Source organism: Prionailurus viverrinus, chromosome D2 (assembly GCF_022837055.1).
Source record: "Prionailurus viverrinus isolate Anna chromosome D2, UM_Priviv_1.0, whole genome shotgun sequence".
Classification (NCBI taxonomy): domain Eukaryota; kingdom Metazoa; phylum Chordata; class Mammalia; order Carnivora; family Felidae; genus Prionailurus; species Prionailurus viverrinus.
Window position 1 is genome coordinate 74,143,552 of NC_062571.1, and position 27,979 is coordinate 74,171,530.

General features: G+C 43.9%; 1 protein-coding gene across 4 annotated transcripts; it reads left to right on the top strand.

The window, feature by feature from the left end:
• Positions 1 to 4: 4 nt before the first annotated feature.
• On the top strand, positions 5 to 27,969 carry ENO4 (enolase 4). Of its 4 annotated transcripts, none has more exons than XM_047825202.1 (14): positions 5 to 202; positions 6,862 to 6,990; positions 7,760 to 7,950; positions 10,098 to 10,231; positions 11,878 to 12,047; positions 12,137 to 12,268; positions 13,621 to 13,674; positions 14,854 to 14,910; positions 16,996 to 17,163; positions 19,992 to 20,117; positions 21,637 to 21,832; positions 24,099 to 24,166; positions 24,690 to 24,807; positions 27,298 to 27,969. In XM_047825202.1, the coding sequence occupies exons 1-14, from the start codon at positions 38 to 40 to the stop codon at positions 27,426 to 27,428; spliced, it is 1,839 nt and encodes a 612-aa protein (XP_047681158.1). In that variant the 5' UTR covers positions 5 to 37; the 3' UTR covers positions 27,429 to 27,969. The 4 variants fall into 4 exon arrangements, with proteins under 4 accessions (XP_047681158.1, XP_047681159.1, XP_047681160.1 ...); XM_047825203.1 differs by having other exon boundaries at positions 16,999 to 17,163; XM_047825204.1 differs by lacking the exon at positions 24,690 to 24,807.
• Positions 27,970 to 27,979: the final 10 nt, after the last annotated feature.

Below are 27,979 nucleotides of genomic sequence, written 5' to 3' on the forward strand. Positions count from 1 at the left end.
CCAGGCTAACCCCAGCTGTAGCCTCAAATCTCCTACCATGGGGGAAGAAGGCGGCGGCCGCAGCTGTGGGACCACTAGGGAGCTGCAGAAGCTGAAGCAGCAGGCGATGGAGTACTACCGGGAGAACGACGTCCCGCGCAGGCTGGAAGAGCTGCTCAACTCCACCTTCTACCTCCAGCCTGCCGACGTCTACGGGCACCTGGTAGGGACCTGGGACTAACACCCTCTTCCCTCCAGCCCCTCTCCCCCCGCCCCGCGCTGCGGCAACGCCGTGCGCCTGCGCCGCAGAGTCGCGCACGCGCGCCGCCGCCACAGGCTTGAGGACCGTGGTCGTGCGCGGGGAGGCTACCCCGAAGGAAGAAGCGGTGCGGAAACCTGGGCAGGAGGAATCTCGAGAAAGTGGTGGACAGGAAGCAGTTAGAGGAAAGTGTGGTGTAGGCGCATTCGTGGCTAAGGCGACAGCTCGGGCCCGGCAGGCTTCTGAGCCGCCCTGCGCGGTTGCCAGTTCTCTTTAAACACAGACCTTAACACCGCATAGCTCAGCTTGCAGCCTGCCGCGGCCTCCGTTTGACCACGGGTGAGCTCCCTGGCGTTTGCCACAGCTTGGCCTCAGCCTACCCCGTGGCCTCATGCCCAGCCCGCTCCTCATTACTGCCGAGTCGCACTCTGATTTCAAGCGTATGTACCTTGCAGGGTGCCCTCTTCCTGGATGCCCGACCCCATCTGACCAGCTCCTACCCAAACTCCAAATTCACATCAGTCTTGCCCGCTTCACCTGGACTGATTGTCCTTGAGGGTTCCTAAATCATTTCCTGTCCGTAATGAGGCCCTCCATAGGCTTTTGAGCTCCATGGAAAGCCTTTTCCTACCACCTCCCTCGTCCCTATGCCCAGCACAAGATCAGGCATGTACCTTAGGCTTAAGCAATGAGCAGTTGAAACAAGCGTTTTCTCACTTCTAGATCCGTTAAGTACTAGCCACCTACCTTCTGGAAGGCAGTGTGGTTGGAACTGATAGGCGTTTGCACGAAGGTGAGGCAATATGACAGCAGAGTATGTAAATGCAATAAAGAAGCACAGTGTGTTTACAGGGTTCAAAACAACATCTTGTTGAGGCAGTTGGTATGGAGGATGTTCCATGACTATTTATTTTACTCAATCGTGGCCTACAAGTGAAAGCTGTATGTTGGGGGAGGGCAGTGCTGAGCTCTTTGTGCTATGTGATTTGTCGCTTAATCTTTAGGACCACTAGGGGGTAAAAATTGTGATTTCGTTTTACAAATGAGGAAACTGTGGCCCAGTGAATTTAGATGATTTTCCCAAGGGACACAGTGAGTGACAGTGACGAATCAGACCAGGTTTGTGTCCGTAGTACCTCGCGATTCCACGGAAATAGTGGACACTCAAGCACTCACGTGACACAAATGAACGAATGCGACTCTGAATTCCATTCCCTTCCCACTGTCTCTTGCTAGAGGAATTCTTGGAAGTTAACTAGTCTAACTTCTTCATTTCACAAAGACACCAAGCTCTTGTCTCACAGCTACTTGGTGCAAAAGTTAAGACTGGAGATTTGGACTCTGGTTCCTCGGTGTTAATGTTCCTCCCAGTCTACTAGGCAGCCAGGACTTCAGTTTGTATGGCTCTCTGGGAGCTTATACCTTGGTTATGGATAAAAGTCACTGATACATAAAATAACTGGAGTACTAGATAAGGTGATACATGATTGTGTGCTAGACTGAGGGACACATCACTGCATGCCTATCAAAGGAATTCAGGGTTAGGGAAGGTCCCTGTAGGCTGTAGCATCTGAGAAAATTTGGGCTTGGACTTTGAAGCAAGTTCGAGAATTGGACTGGCAAAAAGATAATGTTTTTTTGTTGTTTTTTTTTTTTTTTTTTTTTTTTTTGCTGCTGCCCTGGTTTTGGCCATCCTTATTTTCATCTAGTCTCTCCCTCTATTGAGTTCAACCCGAATCGTGCTGCCAAAGCAATGCTCCTTTAAAAAAAAAAAAAAGTTTTTTGTTTTTTTTTTAATTTTTAAGTAATCTCTACACCCAACGTGGGGCTCAAACTCACAACCCCAAGATCAAGAGTCACACACTTCACCAACTGAGCCAGCCAGGTGCCCCCAGAGCAGCGTTCCTAATCTTAAATCTGACCAACAGTCTCTTGCTCAGAAACCCCCTGTGGCTCCTTACTATTCCCTGAAGCCTAAAGTTCCTCACTTCCCTCCCCTTGGCTTATCCTGTTCCCTCTACCTGAAGTGTCTTCCCTTGACTTCTTCTCGTCTGCCAGTGGAAATACTACATATTCCCCAATGTTCAGCTCCAATGCCATTTCTTCTCTGCTTCTGTTATATACTAGAGGAATTGAAGCAATGAGGAAGATGCTTGTGGGCAATAGCAATACAATACCATTTAGTCCCTCACCATAGAATTCATGATTGAAAGAGTTTGTGATGCATCTGATCTGATTGCAGATCTGATTTAATTCTTAGCCCTGCCACTTAGTAGAACTATCATATTGATGTTCCCCAATGAACCATACCACCAGTGTGACTGGTCTTATGTAAATCTCTCCCACACTGACTTGGGACTTGGCCATGTGACTTGCTTTGGTTAATAGCACCTCACCAAGCATGATGCAGACAAAGACATGGTAAGTGCTGCCATTTTGAGGCTGTACTCCTGGAACACTCCCTCTTGGAGTAGTTATCCAGGAAGTCCAGTTACCCTGCTGGAGAGAGAGATCAGGTAGATAGGCTCACAGATGTAACACCTCCAGGATATCCTGTAAGAAAGACATGCCTGGCCAGCCCCTAGGATGTTCTAAGCATCCTGGTTGAGACCCTAGACACATGAGTTGAATCATCTTGGATGCTCTGGACCCAGTCAAGCTTCCAGATGACTGAGTCTGAATAGGAGACTCCAGGCAAGATCAGCCAAAAGAATTACCCAATTGAGCCCAGGCCAGCTTTGTAGAGTCATGGGTGAATAAATGGCTTTAGCCACTAAGTTTTGGAGTAGTCTGTTACTTAGCAGTAAATAATTAAACATTGGTCGTTTTACCCGGTATAATTTATTTCTCTGGAATTCAGTTTGCTCATCTGTGGAATGGAGATGATAGGATTTCCCTTACAGAGTTGTTTTGAGAATTTAATGACATAATGTATACAAAGTTTCCAAGGGTGTATCTGACATGTGTTTATACAAGATTTAATTTGTGGAATCCTAAATCTGCCAGGCACTGTGGTGTGACACAGTGATAAGGCACAATCACTCCCTCAAGGCACATATTAAACACTTAAGAATGTGAGTTCCTTTTCCCTCCTAACATAACATTATACGTTGTGGATGCTCCTTGCTAGTTGCATCAAATTCACTACAGTACACAATGGATAAGCTAAATAATATTTTTGTCTCCTGATTCTGTCTCAATTCATTTAGGCACCTACTTTGTAACATCCAAACCACAGTCCTTAAAATATATGGATGGCTTGAAAATGGACTTTCGCTTTAGCAGTGCTGGGGCCCCACCTGCGAGCTGGCACGTCGCTGATGCGTACTAGATGACCTGCTATGTAGGTTGAGGTCATTGGATTTCAAACCGAAAGATGAGAGGCCTGGTCTGCGGTGAATGCAGATAAAGAACCCAATACAATCTGATGATAAAGAGGTTGAGGAGAGTGTACCTTCACCTTTCCTTCTTCCTTCTCTCCCAGCTCCTACTCCTGTGTGTAGAAACACCATCTTGTATCTTTTTACTCAGGCGTTTTGAGTGGCTTTCGGCCTCAGCTTCATTCTCTTCCGCCTCTTTCTTGGATCACTTCCAAATGGCTTCTGCTTTTCCACGTCAATGAAACTGCTATTACTAGGGTTCTGACAACCCTCTTTGAACACGTGAACTGGTGGCGAAATACAGCCTCTGCAGAAGTCTTCACCACTAAAATATCAGATGCCTTGCTGAGAGGAATAAAAACTGGCCCACGGAAGTTTTCCTGTTTGCATCACAGCATTCTAGAGACCAATTGACTTTGGTATCTTGGACAGAAGGATAGGTGAGGGCCTGCTAAAGAGTGACATGGGGTCTTTAAGAAATGTATGTGAAAAAATTCCAAAGTGTGTCATGTTTGACTAACAGTCTGCTTCCCAAAAGGAGTCTCTTTGGAGAAACTAAGTAATAATTTTCAAACAACTATCCTCCTCCATTGCGTAGCTGGAATCATCTAATTAAAACAAATCTCTTTATTTCAGTGTGAATTAATTTGGCTGAGACTCCAATCCTGAGTTAGTTTTTGTTTGTTTATTTTTGTCCTCCCTTAAATTCATATGTATGTCCATATTTCACTCTGAGGCACCATCACCAAACCAGAAATGGAAGCCAACATGGCAGGTAGAAGATTATCCGCGTCTGGAATGGCCAAAGTTAGTGGGGGCCTCATATTCCTGACATAAAAATAGGGAGCGTATCACCACATTCCTCGGGCTTAGTTTTTTTCCCCAAATGCTATGCATTTGAAAGTAGACTTTGTGCCCTTCTCCCTTCCCCCATCAATAGCAGTTGACGTGTTTTCTGGAATCAGCCTGCCTAGATGTGAATCTCAGCTCAGACAGTTATTTTGAACTCGTGGGGAAAACATTTAATCTCTTTCTACTCAGCTTCCCCATGTATAGAGTGGAGATAGCAAAAATAGTACTGATCCCATAGGGTTGTTATTAGGCACAAATAATTTGGGTAAAGCAATTAAAACAGTGGCCAAAGCAATGATATATTCTTTTTTTAAAAAAACAACCAAACCTATGAAATGGGGAAGTTTATTTGATTTCTAAAATTATATTGTGGATTTATGTCATTTAAAACTGACTTTAAAGTATAAAAGACTTGTTTTCCTTTTTTAAAAGTTAAAATGATGTTTCATTTTGATTGCAAATAAATTCATGCTTTATTTAAAAAAAAGAAATAAATGTATGTGAGTTTCTGCTGAGAGTTCAAAAGAGAACAGCAATCCCTATCAAAATAACACCAGCATTCTTCACAGAGCTAGAATAAATAATCCCGAAATTTGTATGGAACCAGAAAAGACCCCAAATAGCCAAAGGACTCCTGAAAAAGAAAACCAAAGCTGGAGGCATCACAATTCCGGACTTCAGGATGTATTACAAAGCTGTAATCATCAAGACAGTATGGTACTGGCACAAAAACAGACACATAGATCAATGGAACAGAAAACCCAGAAATGGAACCAGAAACATATGGCCGACTAATCTTTGACAAAGCAGGAAAGAATATCCAATGAAATAAAGATAGTCTCTTCAGCAAATGGTGTTGGGAAAACTGGACAGTGACATGCAGAAGAATGAACCTGGACCACTTTCTAATACCATACACAACAATAAACTCAAAATGGATGAAAGACCTAAACAAAACAGGAAGCCATCAGAATCCTAGAGGAGAAAACAGGCAACAACCTCTTTGACCTTGACCACAGCAACTTCTTACTTGACATGTCTCTACAGCCAAGGGAAACAAAAACAAAAATGAACTCTTGAGACCTCATCAAGATAAAAAGCTTCTGCTCAGGGAAGGAAATAAGCAGCAAAACTAAAAGGCAACTGACAGAATGGGAGAAAATATTTGCAAATGACAGATAAAGGATTTGTATTCAAAATCTACAAAGAACTTATCAAACACACACACACACCCCCAAAACAAATAATCCAGTGAAGAAATGGGCAAAAGACATGAATAGACACTTGTCCAAAGAAGACATCCAGATGGCTAACAAACACATGAAAAAAATTCTCAACACCACTGATCATCAGGGAAATACAAATCAAAACCACAATGAGATGCTACCTCACCCCTGTCAGAATAGCTAAAATTAACAACTCAGGCAACAGATATTGGCAAGGATGCAGAGAAAGAGGAACCCTTTTGCACTGCTAGTGGGAATGCAAACTGGTGCAGCTACTCTGGAAAACAGTATGGAGTTTCCTCAAAAAATTAAAAATAGAATTACCTATGACCCAGCAATTGCAGTACTAGGTATATATCCAAAGGATACAGGCGTGCTGTTTTGAAGGGGTACATGCACCCTAATGTTTATAGCAGCATTATTGACAATAGCCAAAGTACGGAAAGAACCCAGATGTCTATCGACTAATGAATGGATAAAGAAGTGTGGTACACAATAGAATATTACTCAGCAATCAAAAGAATGAAATCTTGCCATTTGCAACAACATGGATGGAACTAGAGGGTATTGTGCTAAGGGAAGTCAGTCAGTCAGAGATAGACAAATATCACATGACTTCACTCATATGTGGAATTCAAGATACAAAACAGATGAACTTAGGGGAAGGGAAGCAAAAATAATGTAAAAACAGAGAGGGAGACGAACCACAAGAGACACTTAAATACAGAGAACACACTGAGGGTTGCTGTAGGGGTTGTGGGTGGGGGGATGGGCTAAATGGGCAAGGGGCATTAAGGAAGACACTTGTTGGTATCATCACTGGGTGTTGTATGTAAGTGATAAATCACTAAATTCTATTCCTGAAATCATTATTACACTACATATCAACTTTGGATGTAAATTTAAAAATTAATAAATAAATAGATAGATAAGTAAATATTTTTAAAAGAGAACAAATCACTCCATGTACCAAAGACTGGGCATCAGGCTAATCCAAATTTCAGTTCATGAGGCCGGGGCAGTTCCCACAGAGCTGCTAGCCTGATCCCCGCAGGACGAGGACACTGAGGGAGAAGTTTAGTAGAAACTAGAGTAAATGTGAATGACCTTTTAAAGACAAATTAGTTATGGTGTTGTCATCTTTGTTTTTTTGTGTGTGTCGAAGGCAAACTGTTTCTCTAAACTCGCAAAGCCTCCCACCATATGCAAAGTAGTGGGGAGAAACGTATTGGATGGACTGGGGCTTCCAACCCTACAAGTGGAAATATTCTGCACCATTCAAAACTTCCCCAAGGTACGAAGCAGCTTAAATGTATTCTTCACTGTGTCCTGATGCCACTGCATTTATTAGCATTTATTGTCTAAATTGTAGAAAATTCATGTTTTGAAGTTCAGCGTTTGTGAAATATACACGCACAATTTGTAGGTAGTTATGTACATAAAGCAGGAACCATGCAGTCAAACATGATGGCTTTATTATGTTTAAGTGTCATATTGTTACAGACATGACCTGCTACCCTGAAGATGATCCAAGATGGAGACGTGGGGCAAAAATAGGTTTAAAACTCTGACATTATTAAGGTGATAAGTTCTGTAAATCTACAGGGATGTTTATTCATAGTGTTTTTATATGGATTTACATAGATTCGTAGATATGTAGGCCGAACTACATAAAGACAAATTCATTTTAGTAATTTTAATAATTCATTTGAATTGCTACATATTTGTTAGAAATAATTTTACTACAGTCTCTGGGAGGAAAATAATTATGATTAAAATCTGTATCCTTTTAGTTATTTCCTGGACAGGTAGTGATAAAAATGAAGTTCAGTGTAAGGTTTTTATAAGCGTACATTAACCAGGTAATAATTTTAAATGCTCCTTGAAGTTGGGTTCCACACTGTTTCAACAGTTATAAAAATATCTCAAAGAAAATTATATATTCTCGTTTTCCCTTTGAAACTGGTGATAAAATATCATGCACATTAAAAGCTGGATACGTTCAATTTCTTCCTTTCTGCACAAGGTAGGGAAAACGTAGAACACGCTTATATTATTTTCAGAACATATGTTCAGTGGTGATCTCAACGCACTTTGAAGTCCATGAGAACGCTTTGCCCGAGCAGGCTGAGGCCGAGGAAGTGGAAAGGTCTGAGGCCGTCAGCACTGCTGTGCAGTGGGTCAACAAAACCATCATGGAGGAGCTTCGGGGCATAGCCCCCTCCAACCAGGCCGAGGTGGACCAGGTGCTCAGGTAAATCTTCCACTTGCAAATGGACGCATCCAGTACAAATGTATCTCTTTTCTTTTTCTTTCACCCGCCAATAATATGGGTCTGTTGTATCTAGAGGGTACAGTCAGCAAGTTGATTAAGAAGCATATGCTAAAGCAGCGAAATGCAGCATAAAATACCATTTTTCTTCTGAAAACCTTGTTTTTAAAGTTTTCCTGCGGGAGGCCATGTAAGGCCTTTCAGTCTCTTTCCACGCAAAGGATTCAGGATAAGTTTCAGTAGAACGTTTCTCAGGAAAAGCACGAAGAATCCAGATGATGTTCTGTCCGGCCCCCTACCTCATACGCCATCCTTGAGTGTCTCCTACCCTTTCACGTAGTCACACTGGGTGATGCTTCTAGTCTGCCCCTCAGCCACAGACAAGTCCTCCATGCTTGTCCATAGGTGGACTCTAACATGTGAAAACCCAGGAAGGGGCTGCTGGGGCTGTGTAAGTATTGTCCAACACCCAACTGAGGAAGGGTTAGCGTTACTCTTCCTTTTGGGGAGGTCCGGTGCCACAAGCCTCTTGGCCCAACAAAGGTCAACCGGATTCTGTCTCTCTCTATACTTCACCGCTTGCTTACTTATGCATAATATCACGTTTTAGTTTGCTTCAGAGTTGGATCATAACCTTTGTAAAAAAAAAAATTTTAATGGTTTTTTGGTTTTCTGTTTGTTTTTTTTCCCTCATCTGCTGTGATCATATTCTTCATTTTCTTTCCCAGTGTAGTTTTTCTCCTGCCTTCTATTCCATTCCATTTCTTTTCTCCTGGAATTTTTCTCCCCCAAACCTCCCATCTCGACTGGTTCCTCTCTATCTGCTAACAGAGAGGCCGTAGGACATCCCTTTATTTTCCCCCTACTTTCTCAATCCTGTATCTTCTTCTTTCTCGACTTGTGGGATGGAAAGTTTTGGAGTTCGTACGTGTGCGGAAATGCCAGCACTTTGCCCTGATGGCTGACAGTTTACCTGAGTATAGATCTCATTTAAAAGCAATTTCTCGGGGCCCCTGGGTGGCGTAGTCGGTTAAGCGTCCGACTTCAGCCAGGTCACGATCTCGCGGTCCGTGAGTTCGAGCCCCGCGTCGGGCTCTGGGCTGATGGCTCAGAGCCTGGAGCCTGTTTCCGATTCTGTGTCTCCCTCCCTCTCTCTCTGCCCCTCCCCCGTTCATGCTCTGTCTCTCTCTGTCCCAAAAATAAACGTTGAAAAAAAAAATTTTTTTTTTTAAAAATAAAAGCAATTTCTCTCAGCACTTTGAAGGCTCTGTCCCACCAACACCTGGATCATTAATAAGTGGAATGTAATTCTAATTCCCATGTCTTTGTTCTTTGTTGGCTTTTTTCTTTTCCTATGGAAGCTTTGAGCCTCTTCTTACCCTGGGGAAGCTGAACTTTTATAGAGGTGAACCTAAAGGGGCCTTCCCCAAGTTTTTTTTTTTTTTTTAACTGTTCACCTTAAGTTCTCCTCCCCATCAAAAAAAGGAAATGAAGTCCTGCCCATTATGCTATATATTTCACTGTCTATTCTTGACTCAATTTTCTTTTGATGGTCATTTACTCAAAAAGAAAATCCAGTAGCCCTTAATCAAATTAGATCTTCAATTTTTACCTTGAATATACAAACGACTGGGCTCACATAATTTGTTTAATGTTTATTTATTTTTTGAGAGAGTGAGAGATAGAGTGCGAGTGGGGGAGGGGCAGAGAGCAAGGCAGATGCAGAATCTGAAGCAGGCTCCAGGCTCCGAGCTGTCAGCACAGAGCCCCATGCGGGCCTCGAACTCACCAACGGTGAGATCGTGGCCCGAGCCGAAGCTGGACTCTCAACCGACTGAGCCACCCAGGCGCCCCTCAAATAATTTTTAAAACGAACACATACAACCTGCAAACATTTATTTCTAAACATTTATGTATTTCCTTCCAAAAGTAATCTCAGCTCCTCCACACAGTTTTGTTACAACACCATCATTTGGGGGCCTTGGAGAGTGAAGCTGTGATCTGCTTTTAAGTGGCTAAAAAGCAGAGCTAATTATTGACACACATTGAATGGAGGTCAGGTCAGCACTAAAACACGGCCCAAATTATGAGTGGTCTTCATTGTAAAGCCATGTTTTCTTGCCATTAAGGACATTCTTTGAAAGTAAAGTACAAGAAGAGAAGGAGAGAAGACAGCTGGAAAAGGGCCTGGAAGACCAAACAATAGCCATCCCTTCACCTCCACCTCCTCCACCCCCAGCAAGAAAAAAAGGACAAAGGCAAGGTCGGTGACTCCTGTTACAGAACCTTCCATAACCACTATGTGAGGAAGAAAGGCTGATGTTTGGACCGCCTTTCCGATCAGAGTCTGCTGCAGACCTAGGCCGGGCTCCCCACCAGGTACCATCCATCCTGCATGTGACTTCCTTGCTTGAAGCTATGATGTCGAGGATCTTAGGCGGTTTTACCCCACCCCACCCTCTGTTTTCTTTGTAAGGAAAAAATACTTCTTCCCCAGAGGTGAGCACTTACCAAAGGAAGCGTACCGGAGGGTGGCGATGCCGGATGGGGAAGGGGAAAGTGGTGTGGGGGACCTTCAACTGCCCCGCAAAATATCCATTAGCTCATCAAAAAAGCCACTCCATACTTTAAAGATTAGCAATATCCTTTGATACGGATAACCAACATTTTCTCTGTCCTGTTAATACCATATAAAGAAAAATTAGGGGAGGGGGGTAAACCTTGCTCTTTTAAGGCAAATAATCAAAGTTATCATGGCCCTTTGTTCCATGCTTTCCAACATATTGTGAACTTCAGCCCCTCCAGTGCTGCTGGTATTGTAAACAGAGTTTTATGTCTTTCCAACATGCTCCTTGAGGACATGAATCATGTCTCATTCAACTGAGCACCTCCAGCGCCTAGCATGAGGCAAACGCACAAACACCCAATAAATGTGGGTTTCCTTGAAGAAGAAAGCACCAGAACCAGGAGGGGATCAAAGAGAACATGGAGACATGGTTTCTTATTTCCTAGATTCAGATGCTGAGGCCCAGAGAGGGAAGGAGAGTCGCCCACGGCAAACAATCCTATGAAACCAATCTCTTGGGACAGGGAGATAGCCACTGCTGAATTATAGGTAGAGATCAGCACTGGGTGTTTATTTGGCGGCTGCTGTTGACTGACAGAACGTGGAACGTAAGAGAAGTAGGAGGGGACAGGAATTTGCTAAAGAGTTACTAGGTACTCTGCACTTACATAGCTTTTTCCACTTACCTTACCTACCCGAGCCAGACCGGCAGCTGGGGGTAGGGCAGAAAGGGCCCTAGCGATTTACAAAGGACGGCGTAGCACCTGATCAGGCTGGCTCACGGGGAACAAACGAGAGTCAAAGATGGGTGAGGGTGAGGGTCAATGGCTGGGTTTGGATGCCACTTCTAAAACAATGAGGTGTCTGGGATTGGCCAGAAAGGTAACCAGTTAGATACATGTGCATGAAGAGACATTCAACAAAAAGCTGGGTACCAAGGAGCTATGGCAGGTGTAGAAAACAAAGGACTTGGAATCCAAAGACTGTCCAGATCCTCTTTATTCACATTCTATTAGACATTGGGCCAATCTTTTAACCTAAGCCCTAGTTTACTTATATGTGAATGTGGGCTAACAGTATCTACCCCATAAAATTGTTGAAGGAGTTAATATTGAATGTCTTAACCTTTCTTAAGAGTGGCATAATCCATGGCTAAGGATTACTTGAACATCACACAAAAACTTCTTGGGGGTTGGGGTGGAGAGCATTTTCTGGCTAGCCTCAGTTTTCCCCCTTTCTTTATACTGGGCCTTCACATCTATAAGTAAAGCATTAAAAATAGATAGTTTTATCATAGTCAAATTTCCTAGAAAGGAATCTTTTATCACTCTTTTTCCTTCTAGGGAGGACAGATACTCTTACAGAGAAGCCTATCTTGCCTCCAGAACCTGTTGAACCTGTCCTCAGTGGCAGCATGGCCGTTGGGGCAGTGTCACTAGCTGTGGCCAAAACCAGTGCCATGCTGGACAATAACCCCCTCTACTTAAATATTGCATTACTGAAGCACCCTCAGGTTAGTATCTATTATGTGCCAAGGACCCACGAGTATCTCCATAACAATGAACCGTGTTTCTTGTTTCTCCTTGTTCTTCCCTATTTCAGGAGCAGCCGACAAAGCTAACTATACCTTTGCTAATGGTATCTCTGGTCAGCTGTGGGAAGTCATCGCCCGGGAAGTTGAATTTAATGAAAGAAGTGATTTGTATACCCCATCCTGGATTAACAGCTAAACAAGTACCTTATAGTATATCATACTGCTTTTTCTAAAAAAATATACTCCACCATCGATGAGTCTTTAGTGAGGATCGCTAAGGTTTATGACACTGAAGGAGAGAGAATTCATTATAAAATGAGAAAAAAAAAATACTTTAGGAAATCAGGGACTTGGGAAGAAAGCAAGACGTCAAAAAAAAGGGGGGGGTGGCACATTTAGGCCACCTTCAATTTCTGGTTCCTTTCAGCACTGACATGTGCCAGTGACTCCCCAAGAAGCCCCGGGTGAGTAACCTGGCAGGCCTTGATAGTGCTGGAAGGTTGTCATTTGGGGGAGTTGAGGCATCTTTATTTACTGGCCGATGCACTGTGGCAGCAGCGAGAGGAAGCTGGCATTTTCCTAGCAGCCAATTCTGTTCAGTAAGAGCTCCGGGGCCGAGCAGACTGCTTGGCACAAAAGAGAGGTTTGGTGCATGTTTACAGAATGAATGAATCCTAAGTTGCATCTTTCTACTTAGTCGTGTGCTAGCGTCTGTCTTGTTCTGCCGTGGTCTGAATGAGCCAATACGCCTCTTTAAATCTTCGTGAAATATTCTACCAGTTAGGCACTGGGAGGAACAAATGTTCATGTTCTATAGCAGATGTTTTCAGAAAAAACATGCAGGATGTTTCATCCCCTCTGGTAATACATTGAGTGATATTTTTTTATCCAAGCTAGTGAAAATCATTAAAAAAAAAATCTCAAGATAATTTCTTCATGATAAAGAATTCTTTTTTTATGAGAATAACCATTATCTCCCAATGTATTGATTGTGGAACACTAGGAATCCATCGCTGGCTCACCATCCATCAGATCATGTTCAGATGCTGGCACCAGAATCTTCCCTGCAGTTAATATCTGTTGTGCTATTGGGTACCAGAGCAGTTGGCATGCCATTCTGTATTTGTCTTCGTATGCAGATCCCACAGTCATTAGACTGTGTCGACTTTTTAAGTGACAGTGGCTTTATACTAATTCAAACACTATCATGCAGAATCCCTGGGTGACCTGTGACATGTACTGTAAAAAGGTTGGTCAAGAGACTGAAAGAGAATGAGGTCCACTTGATCCAACCAACTGAACCTGTCAATTCTGAACAATGGAGAAAGGACTGTGAGAAGAGTCTCGCTCATTTTCAACCAAATAAAAATTGAGGGCTGAAGAGTCACATTTAATCTTCTGATTTGACAGACCATATCCAATCTACTAACCAGGATACATTGTCAGGGGCCCTACAAATATTCAGTTAGAAAGAGCCAGCGTGTGGTGTAAGTTTTTATATTTAAATTTTCTAGACTGCAGTTGTGGAAGATCATGATTGTTCTACTTACAGGGTGTGGAGATGCTTCTGGAAATTCAGAAACATATTAACAAAACAATTGAAATGGTATGTGAAGAGGATCTATGGTATGGAATTGCTGACAATATATACAAATTATAGTTCATTACAGTTCATTAACTCAGTATTGTTGTTATTGATGTGTGAAATGTATTAATTTGCCTTGGGTTTCCCATAGGAGGCAAGCTTCTACATTCCCTCACTGGCTGCGGATCCAGTTTCTAATGGCCTTCAACAATCTCATCAGCTGGCTTTATGCTAAGATCACCCCTTAGGATTTGCAAAGAAAGGATTTGGCCCCTAGGATGTGCGAGGCAGTTTAGTGTAATGGTTAAGGCACAGACTCTTGTGTCTGCTTGGGATCTTGGTGTTGGGCAAACAGGAGCCTTTGGCCAGGCAGCCCTTGAGAGGGAAGCCACAGAAGCCAGACGATGACAGGCAACCATATATATGAGCCACTGGTCGTGCCTGTGCTTGTCTTGTTCACCAGTGTATGTCTCCTGCCACGCACATCACTTTGCTTCCTGAGTGTGGTATTTTTAGCAGGGGATAGAAAGTTCAGCTGACTCCATCGTGAAGAAAAGAAGTAGGATATCTGTATTTGCATATACTTGGGTGTGAACCATACTGATTCTTGACAAACATACCCGGATTTACAGAGCCTGTGAGTGCTGGGTATTAAAAAGCATCCTTTAAAGGCTGAATCCTGGATCTAGAACACTGTCAACACCCTACATTGTGGGTATTGAAAGTCACCAATTATCTTTGGAAAGTATCTTCTAATCTCAGATGACATTACACATACCAGATTCATCAGATTTAATGACCTTTGGCTGTTTCCAAAAGTCAAGTCCACCCTGCAGGACAAAGGGTTTGTACCTTAACAACATTCAAACCAATCTAAAAGCAAACCCCACAGTGGTGTTTCTCCTTAAGGGCAAGGAGGGGACTTCGTATGAGAGAATAATAACTTATTTACCTGAGTAGAAATACACGGATATGTTATCCACATACCCCATCATTAACATGCACTTGAATTCGAAAAAACGGTTTGGAGGTTATCAAAATAGGGAGGGGCTGGTAAGGTCCCTGTGTGTGTGTGTGTGTGTGTGTGTGTGTGTGTGAGTGCACACACGTGTGATTCACAGTGCGACAGGGCCCAGAACAGTGGACGGGCCACAAGACCTAATAATTGCAAGTGACTCATCTTCATCTTCTGTCCCACAGCCGCCTCCTCCAAAAACAGAGACAAAAAAAGGGCATAATGGAAACAAAAGAAGTCAAGTAAGTTCATGTATTTCCTTACCACACTTCAGTATGACACAGTTCGTTTATATCCTCTCTGCCCGTGTTCCTCTCCCAGTCACTGAGCTCCAAGACCAGGGCTGACACAAATGCAAACAACACAGTGCTCCTCCTCCAAGAGCGAGAAACCGGCAGAGCCCAGGGCTGGGAGATCTTTCCATCCTCCCTCTCTGGCCACAGGCTGTGGGCCAGCAGTTGTCTGTCCAGCCGACATCTCGGAGGGCACGGAGAATCATTTATAAGTAACAGGATTATATTTGGAACCTGATAGGTGAAATGCTGGGGAAGGGGAATTTCTGCTAAGTACATGGGAAAGGTTTTCGATCTTCATCTTACCCCTATCAAGTGAGAGAGAAACAAAAGGCACAAAAAGAGAGCCGTCTCTTTCATCGCGTCCCGCAAAGTCACCAAAGCACCATATCCAGAACCATTACGGGGGCTCAGATTTTGTCAGCGGCGTCAGACAAACAGTTCTTGTCAAGACTGGCCAGGATGGCTGCAAGAGCCTCAGGAAACCGTCTGACCTTGATCAGTCAATGACTCTGGCGATTGTGGGTGCTCTGACAGACACATCTGTTCCATGCCTAACCTTTCAACCATATAGTTAGAATAACCAATAAGAACCCCGGAGATAATGCAAATGGTCCTAGTTGCTCACCCGAATGGAAAATTAAAGATGGAAAATTAAATCCCTCCTCAAAATTGGGAGAGAGAAGAGAAATGTATGAAAAAATACACCAGAAAGTAAAGTGCTTGACAGTTGCATCTGTTGGGATGAACACAACACTCTAAAGTTGGACCTCGTAAGAGCGCTTAGGCGATGATGAACAAGCCACCCGGTATCAATGCTGTTTCCCTCGTGCCAGCAGGTTGTCCTCTGTGTTCCGAGAAGCTCAGACCAAGATCAGTCCTCCTGTGATCAGCTTTGCTACTTTTTATTTCTGTTAGAAAAAGCTTAATTGGTCGATTCTAGAGAGGCAGCCATACTAGTGGAGGCATGAACTCTGGAGCTAAACTTCCTGGATTAAAATCTGTTCCAAGTTACTTAGCTCTCTATAATATGGGATAATAATAGTACTTGCTTCATAGGTTAACGTAAGGAGTAAATGTATTTATGTAAAGCATTTAGAATGGTAGCTGGCATTTAATAAGTGATAAATAAACTCTAAATAAGTCATACTTTTGTAGTTTAGAAGACTCCAACAAAACTCCTCAGTTGATATACAGAAATTTCCCCAACTATTCCTTTGCCAAATAAAAGGCTCCTCTCGCTGACATTAAAAATGTTGGATGGTTCTTATAATTGACTAGTGTTATCATCAGAGAAATGGGATAGTTACACCTAGGTTCGTGCACACACTTGGGTTTGCTCTTGAGTTTGGCATGCACACACACACACACACACACCCTTCAGAATTACTGATTGTGCTTCAACTATGTTATAATTGGATAGTGGCAATTTATGATGAGGCATATCAGGGCTGACCTTGCAATAGAAATTCATGGCTTTCCCTGGGCTGCTCCGGGTCCCAAACATTCTTCCATCCTCAGCAACGCATTTTAGCAGAGTTCTTCACTCCTTTTTCTCATAAAACGTTTCCTGAAGGAGGGTTCCAGCCTTAATACTTATATTCTTCCAAAGGAAGACAGAACACAGGAAAGAGCGTGTTTGGAAGTAGATGGAGAAGGACAGAGTTAGGGACAGGCTGGACAGACGTTTACAGAGACCAGGTGGAAATTTACTATTTTGGTGGTTGCAGCTCAGGTCAGCCCATGTACAGTGAAAGAGCTGATATAAGAGATTACACAGGCAGACCAAAGAGACTAGTGTATTCCTGGGTCAAACTTGAAACCTTGGGCTAAGGAAATTATTCCAGATACTTTGGGCAATCGTACGCTGGAAGGTCATGCAGAGATGAGAGGAACCTGGATGTGCCGTTAGTGGAGACACAGAGACACGTCTAGAGGGCTGTATCTGGTTATAAACAATGCCTAGTTTATAACCAGGAAGCTCCAAGAATCTTACTGTGCTCAATTTACATGCATCATTTGGTTTGGTTACAGCAGCCCATCACCGGCAAGATGTCCCATCTTGGCTGTTTAACCATTAATTACGACACCATAGAGCAGCCGCTGCTCCTCATCGAAGGCATCTGTGCAAACCTGGGGCTGGACCTGGGGACCAATCTGCATCTAGCCATCAACTGTGCTGCACACGAGCTGATAGATTATGTAAGTTTCTGCTCCAGAACACTTACTTTTTGTTGGGTCCCAGTATTTTTAAATTAGAACTCAAAACAAGTGTTTCTGAACATTTTCCAAACAGATTCTGTTGTTTTTATTAATATCGTGTGAGGGGACAAACATAAATGCCAACCTGAGAAAGCCAAGTTAGCTAATGACCAGAAAATACCATAACCATATAATTAAAAAAGTTTTTTAATGTTTATTTATTTTTGAGAGAGAGAGAGACAGAGAAAGAGACAGAGAGTGAGCAGGGGAGGGGCAGAGAGAGAGAGACACACACAGAATCCCAAGCAGGTTCCAGGCTCTGAGCTGTCAGCACAGAGCCTGACGCGGGGCTCGAACTCATGAACCATGAGATCATGACCTGAGCCAAAACTGACGGAGCCACCTAGGCGCCCCTATGATCTTTAAAAATTAACAGAAAATGGCAAAATAATTACATATAGAAATCCTGTAACAAAAATTAACATGGTTGCTTACATTGCAATTATGAGAGCTGTTGAAAAATAATTTAACAAGCTGGCATGTCCTGCTGGGTTCACTCATTTCATTGGTAAGTGCTGAATTTGTCAAGCATGAAAAGTGAACCCATTGTTTAACTGTGACTTGGTAAGCCCTTCTGGACTAGTGGTTCTCAGAATTTCTGCTGTGACTCACTTTATTTTGTTTGTTTATTTTGAAAGAGAGCAGGAGTGGAAGGGAGGAGGAGAGAGAAGGAGAGAGAGAGAGAATCCCAAGCCGACTCCACACTGTCAGTGCAGAGCCCGATATGGGGCTTGAACTCATGAACCATGAGATCATGAACCCGAGCCAAAACCAAGAGTTGGACACTTAATTGACTGAGCCACCCAGGTGCCCCTGTGACTCACTTTTTAAATATAAAAATACTTGCAAGTTATTGACATTTATGGAGAATGTATTTTTATCCAATTAAGCCCATCACAGTGTTACCCACAGCCTGGGTTAGGACAGAGCTTTAGTGACGAAGCTTTACCCAGAGACCACACCACAAGCAGGCAGTTATTTTAAAAAGAACAGAAAACAGGTTCACTTTTAAAAAGCTGCAGTCCTCGCTTTCTCGGGGTTAACACGCCTGCAGTTAATGTTAAAACTTGGGAAACTAACATGTTAGGAATGCTGTTAAAAGTTGCCAGTCTGATACACATACACATACTTCTGTTCTTCAAATACACAAATGTTGAGTCTGTGTTTTACAGAACGCCCAGCATGTTCACATACACGTGTGGTGATTTGGTAATTAATGTCAAATTCAGGGGAAATGAGCAGAGAGGATTCTGCTTGAACTTGCAATTCTTGAAACTTCAAAGGAAAACTTGAACAGCGTATGAGAACCCTAAGTTTCAGCTGACTTCTAAGTCCTTTTTAGTTTTCTAAAGATGCTAAGTGCATGAAGGAATGTTTAATATAATTTCCTATTCTCCACATAATGATTGGTTCCTAGGCATACTATTACAAAAAATAATTGCATGTTTTCATCAGCAATGTATACCAAGAACTATGAATATACTGACTCGTGCTAGCTAGAATGGGGATTTTTTGCTTATATTCAGTAAAATGTATTAGCTTGATAGCAGATAATTCTTACAATGTTAGTTCAAAGCCATTAGCTTTTCTGGGGCCTCTGGGTGGCCCAGTCAGTTGAGCGTCCGACTCTTGGTTTTGTCTCATGGTTCATGGGTTCAAGCCCCTTGTTGGGCTCTGTGCTGACAGTGTGGAGCCTGCTTGGGATTTTCTCTCTCTCCCTCTCTCCCTGCCCCTCCCAACTCACATGCGTGTGCATGCATGCTCTTGTACTCTCTCTCTTTCAAAATAAATGAAAATAAACTTTTTAAAAAGTCCTTAACTTTTCTTTACTGACAAGATAGGATTTTTAATGCTTTGCAGTAAAGAACTAAAAGACCTTGCTGCTTTTTAATCTGAAAAAAAGAATAAAATCCTTGCAGTTAGGGACTTCTAATTCCAGTGGAATCCCTGCCATTAGCAGCAGTAACAAGAGGGCGTTAGCAAACCAAAATGTCATTCTGTTCCATTCTGCCTCCTCCCCAGTACCTAGATACACCCCAGGTGCCGTCCCCCCAGGTGCCGTCCCTCGACACAGACCTGGAAGTCAGTGCGATGTTTTGCAGAGAGATTACACTAGATCCTTAAGCCCTGTTTCCTCGATGACTCAGGGGCTTTCCGGACTTCAAATCAGTGGGGTTGAACTGGAACTCTACTTTCAAGACCGTACGGTTCCTGCCGGAACTTGCCGCTACCTGAAAAGGAGATGCCTTCACACGGGTCACTTGACGTTTCATAGCGGCTGTTAGTATCTCAGAATCACTCTGCTTTCAAATGTTAGGATATCCACAGTAGAGGAAACAAGCTAGTCTTTTACTGTGAGTGGAAAGACGGCGGGTTCTGGTGAGTGGGGCCCCTGTGCAGTGCTGTCCTGTTTTACAAATTTATGTCCTCGCCCATCTGTGCAAGCAGCCAGGCAGCGAGCGCCACGTCACAAACCTAAGCAAGAAATGACTCCTCTCCTTCTGTGTACTTGGTCTTTTGCGCGCCAGGCTTCATCTGAAGTCAGTGGTTAGAATCCGCAGGGCACGAAGGGGCACAGTGACTCGATTTCCCCAGGCTAATATTTAACAGACATTCAAGGTGCATAGGTTTCTAAAGGGCGTACAGCCTGAAAAGAACGTTCACAACCTTTTATGTGCGATGAGTAAATGCGAATGGGAATCCCACCTTTCACACTGGAGGAATTCACCATTTATCCCGTGCTTTGTTATTGTCCGAACACTTCTCAGGGCAGAGGGAAGTACGAAGTGATGACGGGAACGTACAAAAACGCAGCCGAGATGGTGGACCTGTACGGGGATCTGATCAGCCGGTTCCCTTCAATTATCGCCTTGATCGATCCTTTCAGGAAGGAGGTAACCGGATCCGCCTCGAATTTTATACCCACACAGAGCAAACTCATTCTTTTGGATTGGTCATTCGAAATACTGCAGTCTGGGCGGGGGCTGAGTTGTTTCAGCATATAGGAGGAAAGGCAGGCACCGAGCAAACGCATAGCAGAAACACAGTTACATAGGAGTGTTCCTCTCCACCGCATGAAACAAGCTAGCCCCGAGCACTTCAGGGTACCGTGTATCTACGAGCAACCTAAGCCAGGCCGGGCGAGCCGCTGTGCTAGCCGCTGCTTCAGCAAGTTCATCACACGCCCTTGTGAAGTGCTCCCGGCAACAGGACGCGGGCTAGGTCAAACGCTCGTAACCGAGATCCACTCGCCACACAATGCACGAAAGTCACAAAGCTGTACTTTTTTTTTCTTTTTAAATATTTGAGAGAGAGAGAGCACGAGCAAGCGAGCGAGCCAGCGTGAGCGGCAGAGGGCCAGAGAGAGAGGGAGAGACAGAATCCCAAGCAGGCTCCACGCTGTCAGCATAGAGCTTGACACGGGGCTCGATCTCACGAACCATGAGATCATGACCTGAGCCGAAATCAAGAGTCGGACGCTCAGCCGACTGAGCCACCCAGGCGCCCCACAAAGCCGTATCTTTCGTAAGGTTTCAGATAGTGAGGTTTGGGGATCCGTGCCAGCAACTGCACGTGACAAGGGTGGTCCATGTACCACAGGCCATCGCTCTCCCTAGTGCTCCAGAACTCCAAGACTTCATGGTACGAACTGAAGAACTGCTAGATATGCTGAACAGATACCCTCTCTGAGACAATGCATGATTTAAATTTGGGGAGTGAGGATGGCTGCTGCCTCTCACTTGTTGGCCCAGTGCCTCTGTCAGCCATCACTCCTGTCACCGCCTGTGCCTCATCCCGGCACTGGCAGAGCCCCGACTGCCACAGCTTGTCCCGGGGCTCTGACCTCAGCCGGTTTTAATGCGACAAACTGCCCCTGTGTCGTGTGTTCTCGTGGGACAGGCTGGAATCTGGTACCGTGGCTTAGAGGATTTTGTATACCATCCGTTAAAAAATAACAAGCACTCCATTTCATGTGATGGTCTCACCAATAAAAAATAAGGGTGTTGAGAATGAGAACCTAGGGCTCTCGCAGGGGCGTTTCCTTCAGTTGTTCGTTCACCAGATAGAACAGTGAGATCTGGCCAAGCAGTCATTACTGGTGTCATGGATAATACCGGGGGTAGGAGTAGCTTGCGTTTGAAGGACTTCATTGTGGAGCATTTAATGTGCTAAACATTTTATTTGCTAGATCTATTAGCTCAAATTTAATTAATCACTTGAAGTTTTGTTCCATGAAGCTTGTTAATTTGTGTGGCTGTGATTCAGGTATCATTCAGCCACTGCTGGTACAACAGAAAACTGTTTTGTGGCTCTCAGGAAGATCGGTAACTTTGAATATGGGCCATAAGATGCCTGTTGTTTTGTGACTATGCTTAATGCGTTATAACTATCAATTCTTAAATATTTACCCAGGACTCTGAACAGTGGGACAGCATCTATAATGCTCTTGGTTCCAGATGTTACATAATTGCAGGAACTACATCCAAAAGCATTTCTAAACTTCTAGAGAACGGTAACATCAGCATCCCCAAATCCAGTGGGCTGATCATCAAACACACCAATCAAACTACGATGTCTGACTTGGTGCAAATAACCAATCTTCTTGACAGTGAGTAAAAACATAGATCTAACAGGCTCATAATGAACTTAACTTGGTTGTAAAAGGAGCCAAAAATAGCACAGTTAGTATCAGTTTTATCAGTTTTTATCAGTTTTATCAGTTAATACAAAGCATGGCATTCATCTTGGAAGGAAAACAAATTTCCAACCCTCTGCGAGAGCTTTGATGCTGGAAGACGGAATGCAGCTAGCTTACTGAGTCACTTCAGTGTTCCGACAACAGCCCCGGTCCAGAAGGTTGACCCCTTTATCGAGGGCTACCACACAGGTGTGGCTAAGGACAATGCCTTATCAGCTTCATACCACACTACAGTGATCCCACTTGTCCATGTTGATTTTTTTATTTTTGAGAGAGAAAGTGGGTGCTTGTGTGTGAGCAAGGGCAAGGAAGAGGGAGGGAGAATCTTAAGCAGACTTCGTGCCCAGCAAGAACCCCAAAGTGGGGCTCGATCTCACAACTGTGAGATCATGACCTGAGCCAAAATCAAGAGTTGGATGCTTACTGACTAAGCCACCCAGGTGCCCCCACACTGAGGTTTTCAATTCCTCACAAGTTTCAAACTCTTTACCAACTTGAGGGCTTTGAACGTGCTGTTCCTTCAGGTTAGAATGCTTTGCCCTGTATCATTTACTCAGCTAACAACTCCTGATCCTTTACATCTCCTTTGCTTAAAGGAAACCTTTTCAGATGTATGTGCCTTTCCGGGCTTCCTCGCCCCTACCTGGTTGCTCTGAACCTTTCTCATAGCCATCTATGCTTTCTCTATATCCTACTGGCCACAGTTACTTGTTCAGTTATTTAATGTCTAGTAGCCTCCATTAGACTGTAAACTCCCGTGAGTTCACAGGAGCCTCGTTCACTTACAGTGCCTGAAACATGAGTGGGTCTCAGGAACTAGGCAGAAGGCTGGAGCAGGACTCAGGGCCAGACTGGCAGCCAGGGTCCTGGGCTGGTGCCAGAGAAGGGAATGGAATGCACGTAGTCACTGTCCTGCAGAGGGCCCAGTCGAGGGCCTAGGCAGTGCTGTCCTGTAGGAGGTAGATGGGAGGCCCCAGCCCTGGCCTTTCCTCCAGGGCCTCCCTCTCAGCAGGCAATCACTTCAGGTTGCTACTCTAGCTCCTGACTCTAAAGCACAAACACTGTCTCTGGAGGAAGAATCCTGGCTCTTTGTAGACTGGCAAATTTCAAGGGGTTCTGAGATCCTCAAATGACTGATTAAGCACCAGCGACACTGTTTGTCTCATAAGTAAACACTCAGAACGACAGTTTCCTTTGAATAATATTCTACATGATAAACTGTGGAATCCAATGAGGCATATCATCTCCCCAAATGATGCCCTTTTACTTCCTGTAGATTTTGTCTCAAAGATGCACACTTTTCTACACTGAACATGGACAAGATGGAATCATGTCCCACAGTTGTGGTCTTAGAAATGTGTCAATCTAATTTGAGCATTTCTCCCCTTTAGTGGTCATAAAGGTCTTACAACTTATGGTAGCTTAGATTTGTTGACAGGTGGCATTCATGTAGGGTTTAGCATCTGAGATACCAGAAAGGCATAAACAGATAAAACTAGGGTAACAAGTGGCACCTGGGGGGCTCAGGAATAAGTGTGTCACTCTGGATTTCAGCTCAGGTCATGATTTCACCTGAGATCAAGCCCAACATTGGGCTCCTTCTGTCCCTCCCTCTTCTCCCTTTGCCCCTCCCCCCTACATGTGCATTCTGTTTCTCAAAAAAAACAAAAAACAAAAAACAACTAGGGTAATAAAAATACAATGTTTAGATCAGAATTCTCTGCTGGTCAAATCATTGATTCTTCACAGGAAAGTTTTAAATCTCTAGCAATTTTTTAAAAAATTTTTATTTTTGAGTGAGAGAGAGAGAGAGGGAGGGAGGAACAGAGAGAAAGGGAGACAAAGCATCCGAAGCAGGCTCCAGACTCTGAGCTGTCAGCACAGAGCCTGATGTGGGGCTTGAACTCACTAACCCCGAGATCATGACCTGAGCCGAAGTCGGACGCTTAACCGACTGAGCCACCCAGGTGCCCCAAATCTCTAGCAAATTTTAAATTTTGGTTCCAGAGGCATGTATGTATATATATGTATGTATGTATATATATATATATATATATATACACACATACATATATGTATACGTATATATACATATATGTATATACGTATGTATATATATACACACATTTATTGTTTCTATACCATCTAAACCTGAAAAGAATTCCTCTGCTTACAGGTAAGAAGCACATCGCTGTCTTTGGAAGTACAGAAGCAGAGTCTTCTGATGACAGCCTTGTCGATTTGGTAAGTGCTAAAAGCTGGTCAATTGCAGAATTGCCAAAACACTGCTTTTATCTCGAATTGGTATTTCAGAGAAATGCAGTCTTTGGCGGAGAAAGTCATGTAACCTTTTATGAAAGAGACTTGCTTCCTCCCAGACAGCTGCCTTTTGTAAAGAGCTAATCTTTGAACTTTTAAAAAGAAGAAAAATTGAAGTCCTGGGAAAATGATGAGCACACTGAAATGGCTGGGGTGTGCCCTTGCCATCTCACCGCCTAAAATGAAGTGGGAAAGGCCAGAATGTTCTTAGATAAAATCAGCACGCTCACATGACTAGTAAAGCATCTGATGTTTAGTCACGCTCTTTACCTTTTGCCGCCGTCCCTTTGTAAGCGGGCCGTGTTGCCTACATAAAGATAAAATACTGACTTATGAGGAAAACCAGAACAGCACGCGGTGTCCGCTCCCCTTCTCCCTAAAGAACGGTTCGTATTTTGGCAACACGTGACTTCTCGTTTAAAATAAACTTTGTCCCCCACCCCCTTAGGCCATTGGACTCGGTGTCCGGTTTATCAAGTTGGGAGGTCTTTCTCGAGGCGAACGGGTGACTAAGTACAACCGCCTTTTTGCTATAGAGGAAGAACTTGTCCAGAAGGGAGCACTGGGTACGTGCTGCTTTCTTGCTTTGTTTTCACTTCGCCATGAATAAGCGAACAAAGATTGGGAGAGGGGGAATGGGAGGCCCTCAGCGGGAGGGCAGGGGAATCCAAAGACTATAACTAAGTGCTGACAACACTGGGGTGGCATTTACCACAATGGGCATTGTTTTCTTAATGGATTATCTATTTACCTGAATGTTTAAAACTCTCGCCCTTCCTCTCCATGAATAAGCTGCATGGTGCTTTTCAATAGAATTAATTGATTGGAATCTCCAAGCCTACCTTTTGTTATGCTCCAAATTATGGTTAAGGTCTGGCTGCACAGCCCCTGAAAGTTAAAGGCAGATGTTTTCCTGATGAGTCTTAGAAACAACTCCTTTTCCTTCAGACGAGTAGACAGCATGTTAAGTCTGTCATACGTTGGAAAGGCTACGGTCTCAGGAGAACCGAGGGAATTTATGAGGTAAACTATTTCTTTTTTATGAGGTAGAAATCTCTGCAGATTTGCTTGGATAGGAGCACCTTGTACGTACTGGCTACTTGGAGAGAAAACACCCCAGATACCCATTTTTACCCTTCATGTTACTGGGATGGCCAGAAGTAGGCACATAGCACACAGAGATATTTAAAGAGACCACGTTATCGTCTTTGTAATTCAAACAACAAAGACACCGATGGAAGCCATAATGATAAATTTGCTATGTTTAACATATGTACTGACCTTGAAAGACACCCTAAGCTTCATAGAAAATAAAAACATGGGGTGCCTGGGTGGCTCAGTCGATTAAGCGTCAAACTTCGGCTCAGGTCATGCTCTCACGGTTCGTGGGTTCGAGCCCCGTGTCGGGCTCTGTGCTGACAGCTCAGAGCCTGGAGCCTGCTTCGGATTCTGTGTCTCCCTCTCTCTCTGACCCTCCCCTGCTCATGCTCTGTCTCTCTCTCTCTCTCAAAAATAAATAAAACATTAAAAAAATTTTTTTAAAAACATAATGGAGAGACTGAGGAGTGTAAGGGCAATCAGAAATTAGTGTGTGTTGTTGGATGTGTAATATCAGGTTGGTTTTTCCAGATAGGCAAAATCATACTGCTCCTATATATGATTATTCCTACCTGGTTATTTTATGTCATCCTGCCTTTTAGAAGCCTCAGGTTCCAAAATGACCCACCACATTTCTAGCCAGACCTCCCCACAAGAGAAACAGCTGCTTCAGGGCATCAGAAAGGATCCTAGTGACCAGAGGCCCGGCCCAGCCCCTCCTCCCTCAGGGACAGTGCCAACCAAACATTCTGGAACAGATTAGCAGATTACAGACATGCCTCATTCTATTGCATTTGGCTTTACTGCACTTCTCAGATACTGCGGTTTTTTACAGAATGAAGGTTTGAGGCAACCCTGCCTCAAGCAAGTCTGTCCGCACCATTTTTCCAACAGCATTTGCTCACTTCACATCTCTCTGTCAGGTTTTAGTAATTCTGGCAAAATTTCAAACTTTTTCATTATTATACTTCTTATGATGATCTGTGATCCGGTGATTGACTTTGAGAGCTCAGATGATGGTGAGCATTTTTTAGCAATATAGTATTTTTAATTAAGGTATGTACATATTTTTAATGTGTATTTATTTTTGAGAGAAGGAATTGAGTCGGGGGTGCAGAGAGAGAGGGCGACAGAGGATCCGAAGCGGGCTTCTGCACTGACAGCAGTGAGCCCGATGCGGGGCTCAAACTCACAAACCGTGGGATCATAACCTAAGCCAAAGTCAGACACCCAACCGACTGAGCCAACCCAGGCGCCCCGTACATTTTTTTTTTTTTTAGACATAACGCTACTGCACTCTTAACCAACTATGTTATAAACATAACTTTTATATGCACTGGAAAACCAAAAAACTCACTCAACTTGCTTTTTTGTGGTGGTCCAGGACCACACGGGCAGGATCTCTGAGGTGTGCCTGTGATGAGAATTCTTGTCATTGGCCTGTGGCCAGTACAGCACATTGACAGTAGTCAATAAATGAGAAGTAGTCAATAAATGACCAAAAACTGGAAAAACAAATGTCCCCACTAAGAGAATAAGTAGGAAGTCCTGTAGAAGCTCAACCCTTAACACAGGCACTGCCCGCATGGACTGGACTGGACTGAAGTCTGCAACTGTCTATGTTGGAACAGTTAGCTGACAATGGTTTGTATTCATGTAGAGGACTGGTCTTCCCTCTAGTTCATCTTCTTCCTCTGGTCCTTTTCTGCCAAGCTTCTGCCCAAAGTCCACCATACGCCAAATGTTCCGGAAGGGTACCACACAAACTGAACAAGAATACCGCACAGCTAACATACAACCCAAGTTGGGCCCGGTTTTAAATGGTCCCAGGATCTTTTCTCACGGTGACGTGACCCCTCTGGGCGGTTCTGAAGATGACCTCCTTTACGTCACGTAACAACAGCCAACTTGGCACCACTGGGTTAACTGTAACCTTTACTGCTCTTGTTGTTTAATAGGTTTCAACGAGGAACACACATTTTTTTCCTTGCACGAGGAAGCTGAAAAGGCCACCATGGCTGGGGGGCCGCCTGAGCTCCTGGAGCCCATCTTCCCCACAGAAGTGATGGAGGGATCAGCCAAAGCGTGAGCGTCTTCTGGATGGGGCCACGGACAACCCCGACTTATGGCCACTTGAGACCCGTACAGCTGAGGTGCATCTCTGTGTTGGTTTTGCTCAAAAACGTCCCTAACTCGCGTGCTCCGTTTGACTCTTTGGATTTCACTCTTTGGTAAAATCGGTACGTAGCCCTTCGGCCTGAAATCATACCTGTAAACTGCGTCTTCCAGCCACCCATTTCCATGGGGATTCTGTCTGTATACCAGCCCTCCTGTCCATCGGGGGGCCACGACCCAGTAAAAGAGCCCAACGCTTTTGCTGTTGACTCCTCACTGAGTGCAGATTCTAATTCCGTGCCAGAAAGCACAGACGCGTTTCTGTAGTAGCCACAGCCTCACGCACAAGTATGAGACGCCATGGTCTGTGTGACCGCCAGCTTCCTCTTCCCTCCTTACCGTTAATTCCCTTTTTCCTGATTCCCTCCCCCGAATTTTCGTCTTTATTATATTACTTATATGCCTGTGCGTGTCCTTAGATCCTCTTTGGAAAAAGAAATCAGTATAAATGAACAAAACACATTA

Coding starts and splice junctions, on each gene's coding strand:
- ENO4 (XM_047825202.1), top strand. CDS start 38: ATGGGGGAAGAAGGCGGCGGCCGCAGCTGTGGGACCACTAGGGAGCTG. Junction 6,991..7,759: donor CCATTCAAAACTTCCCCAAG/GTACGAAGCAGC, acceptor TATTATTTTCAG/AACATATGTTCAGTGGTGAT. Junction 7,951..10,097: donor GAGGTGGACCAGGTGCTCAG/GTAAATCTTCCA, acceptor CTTGCCATTAAG/GACATTCTTTGAAAGTAAAG.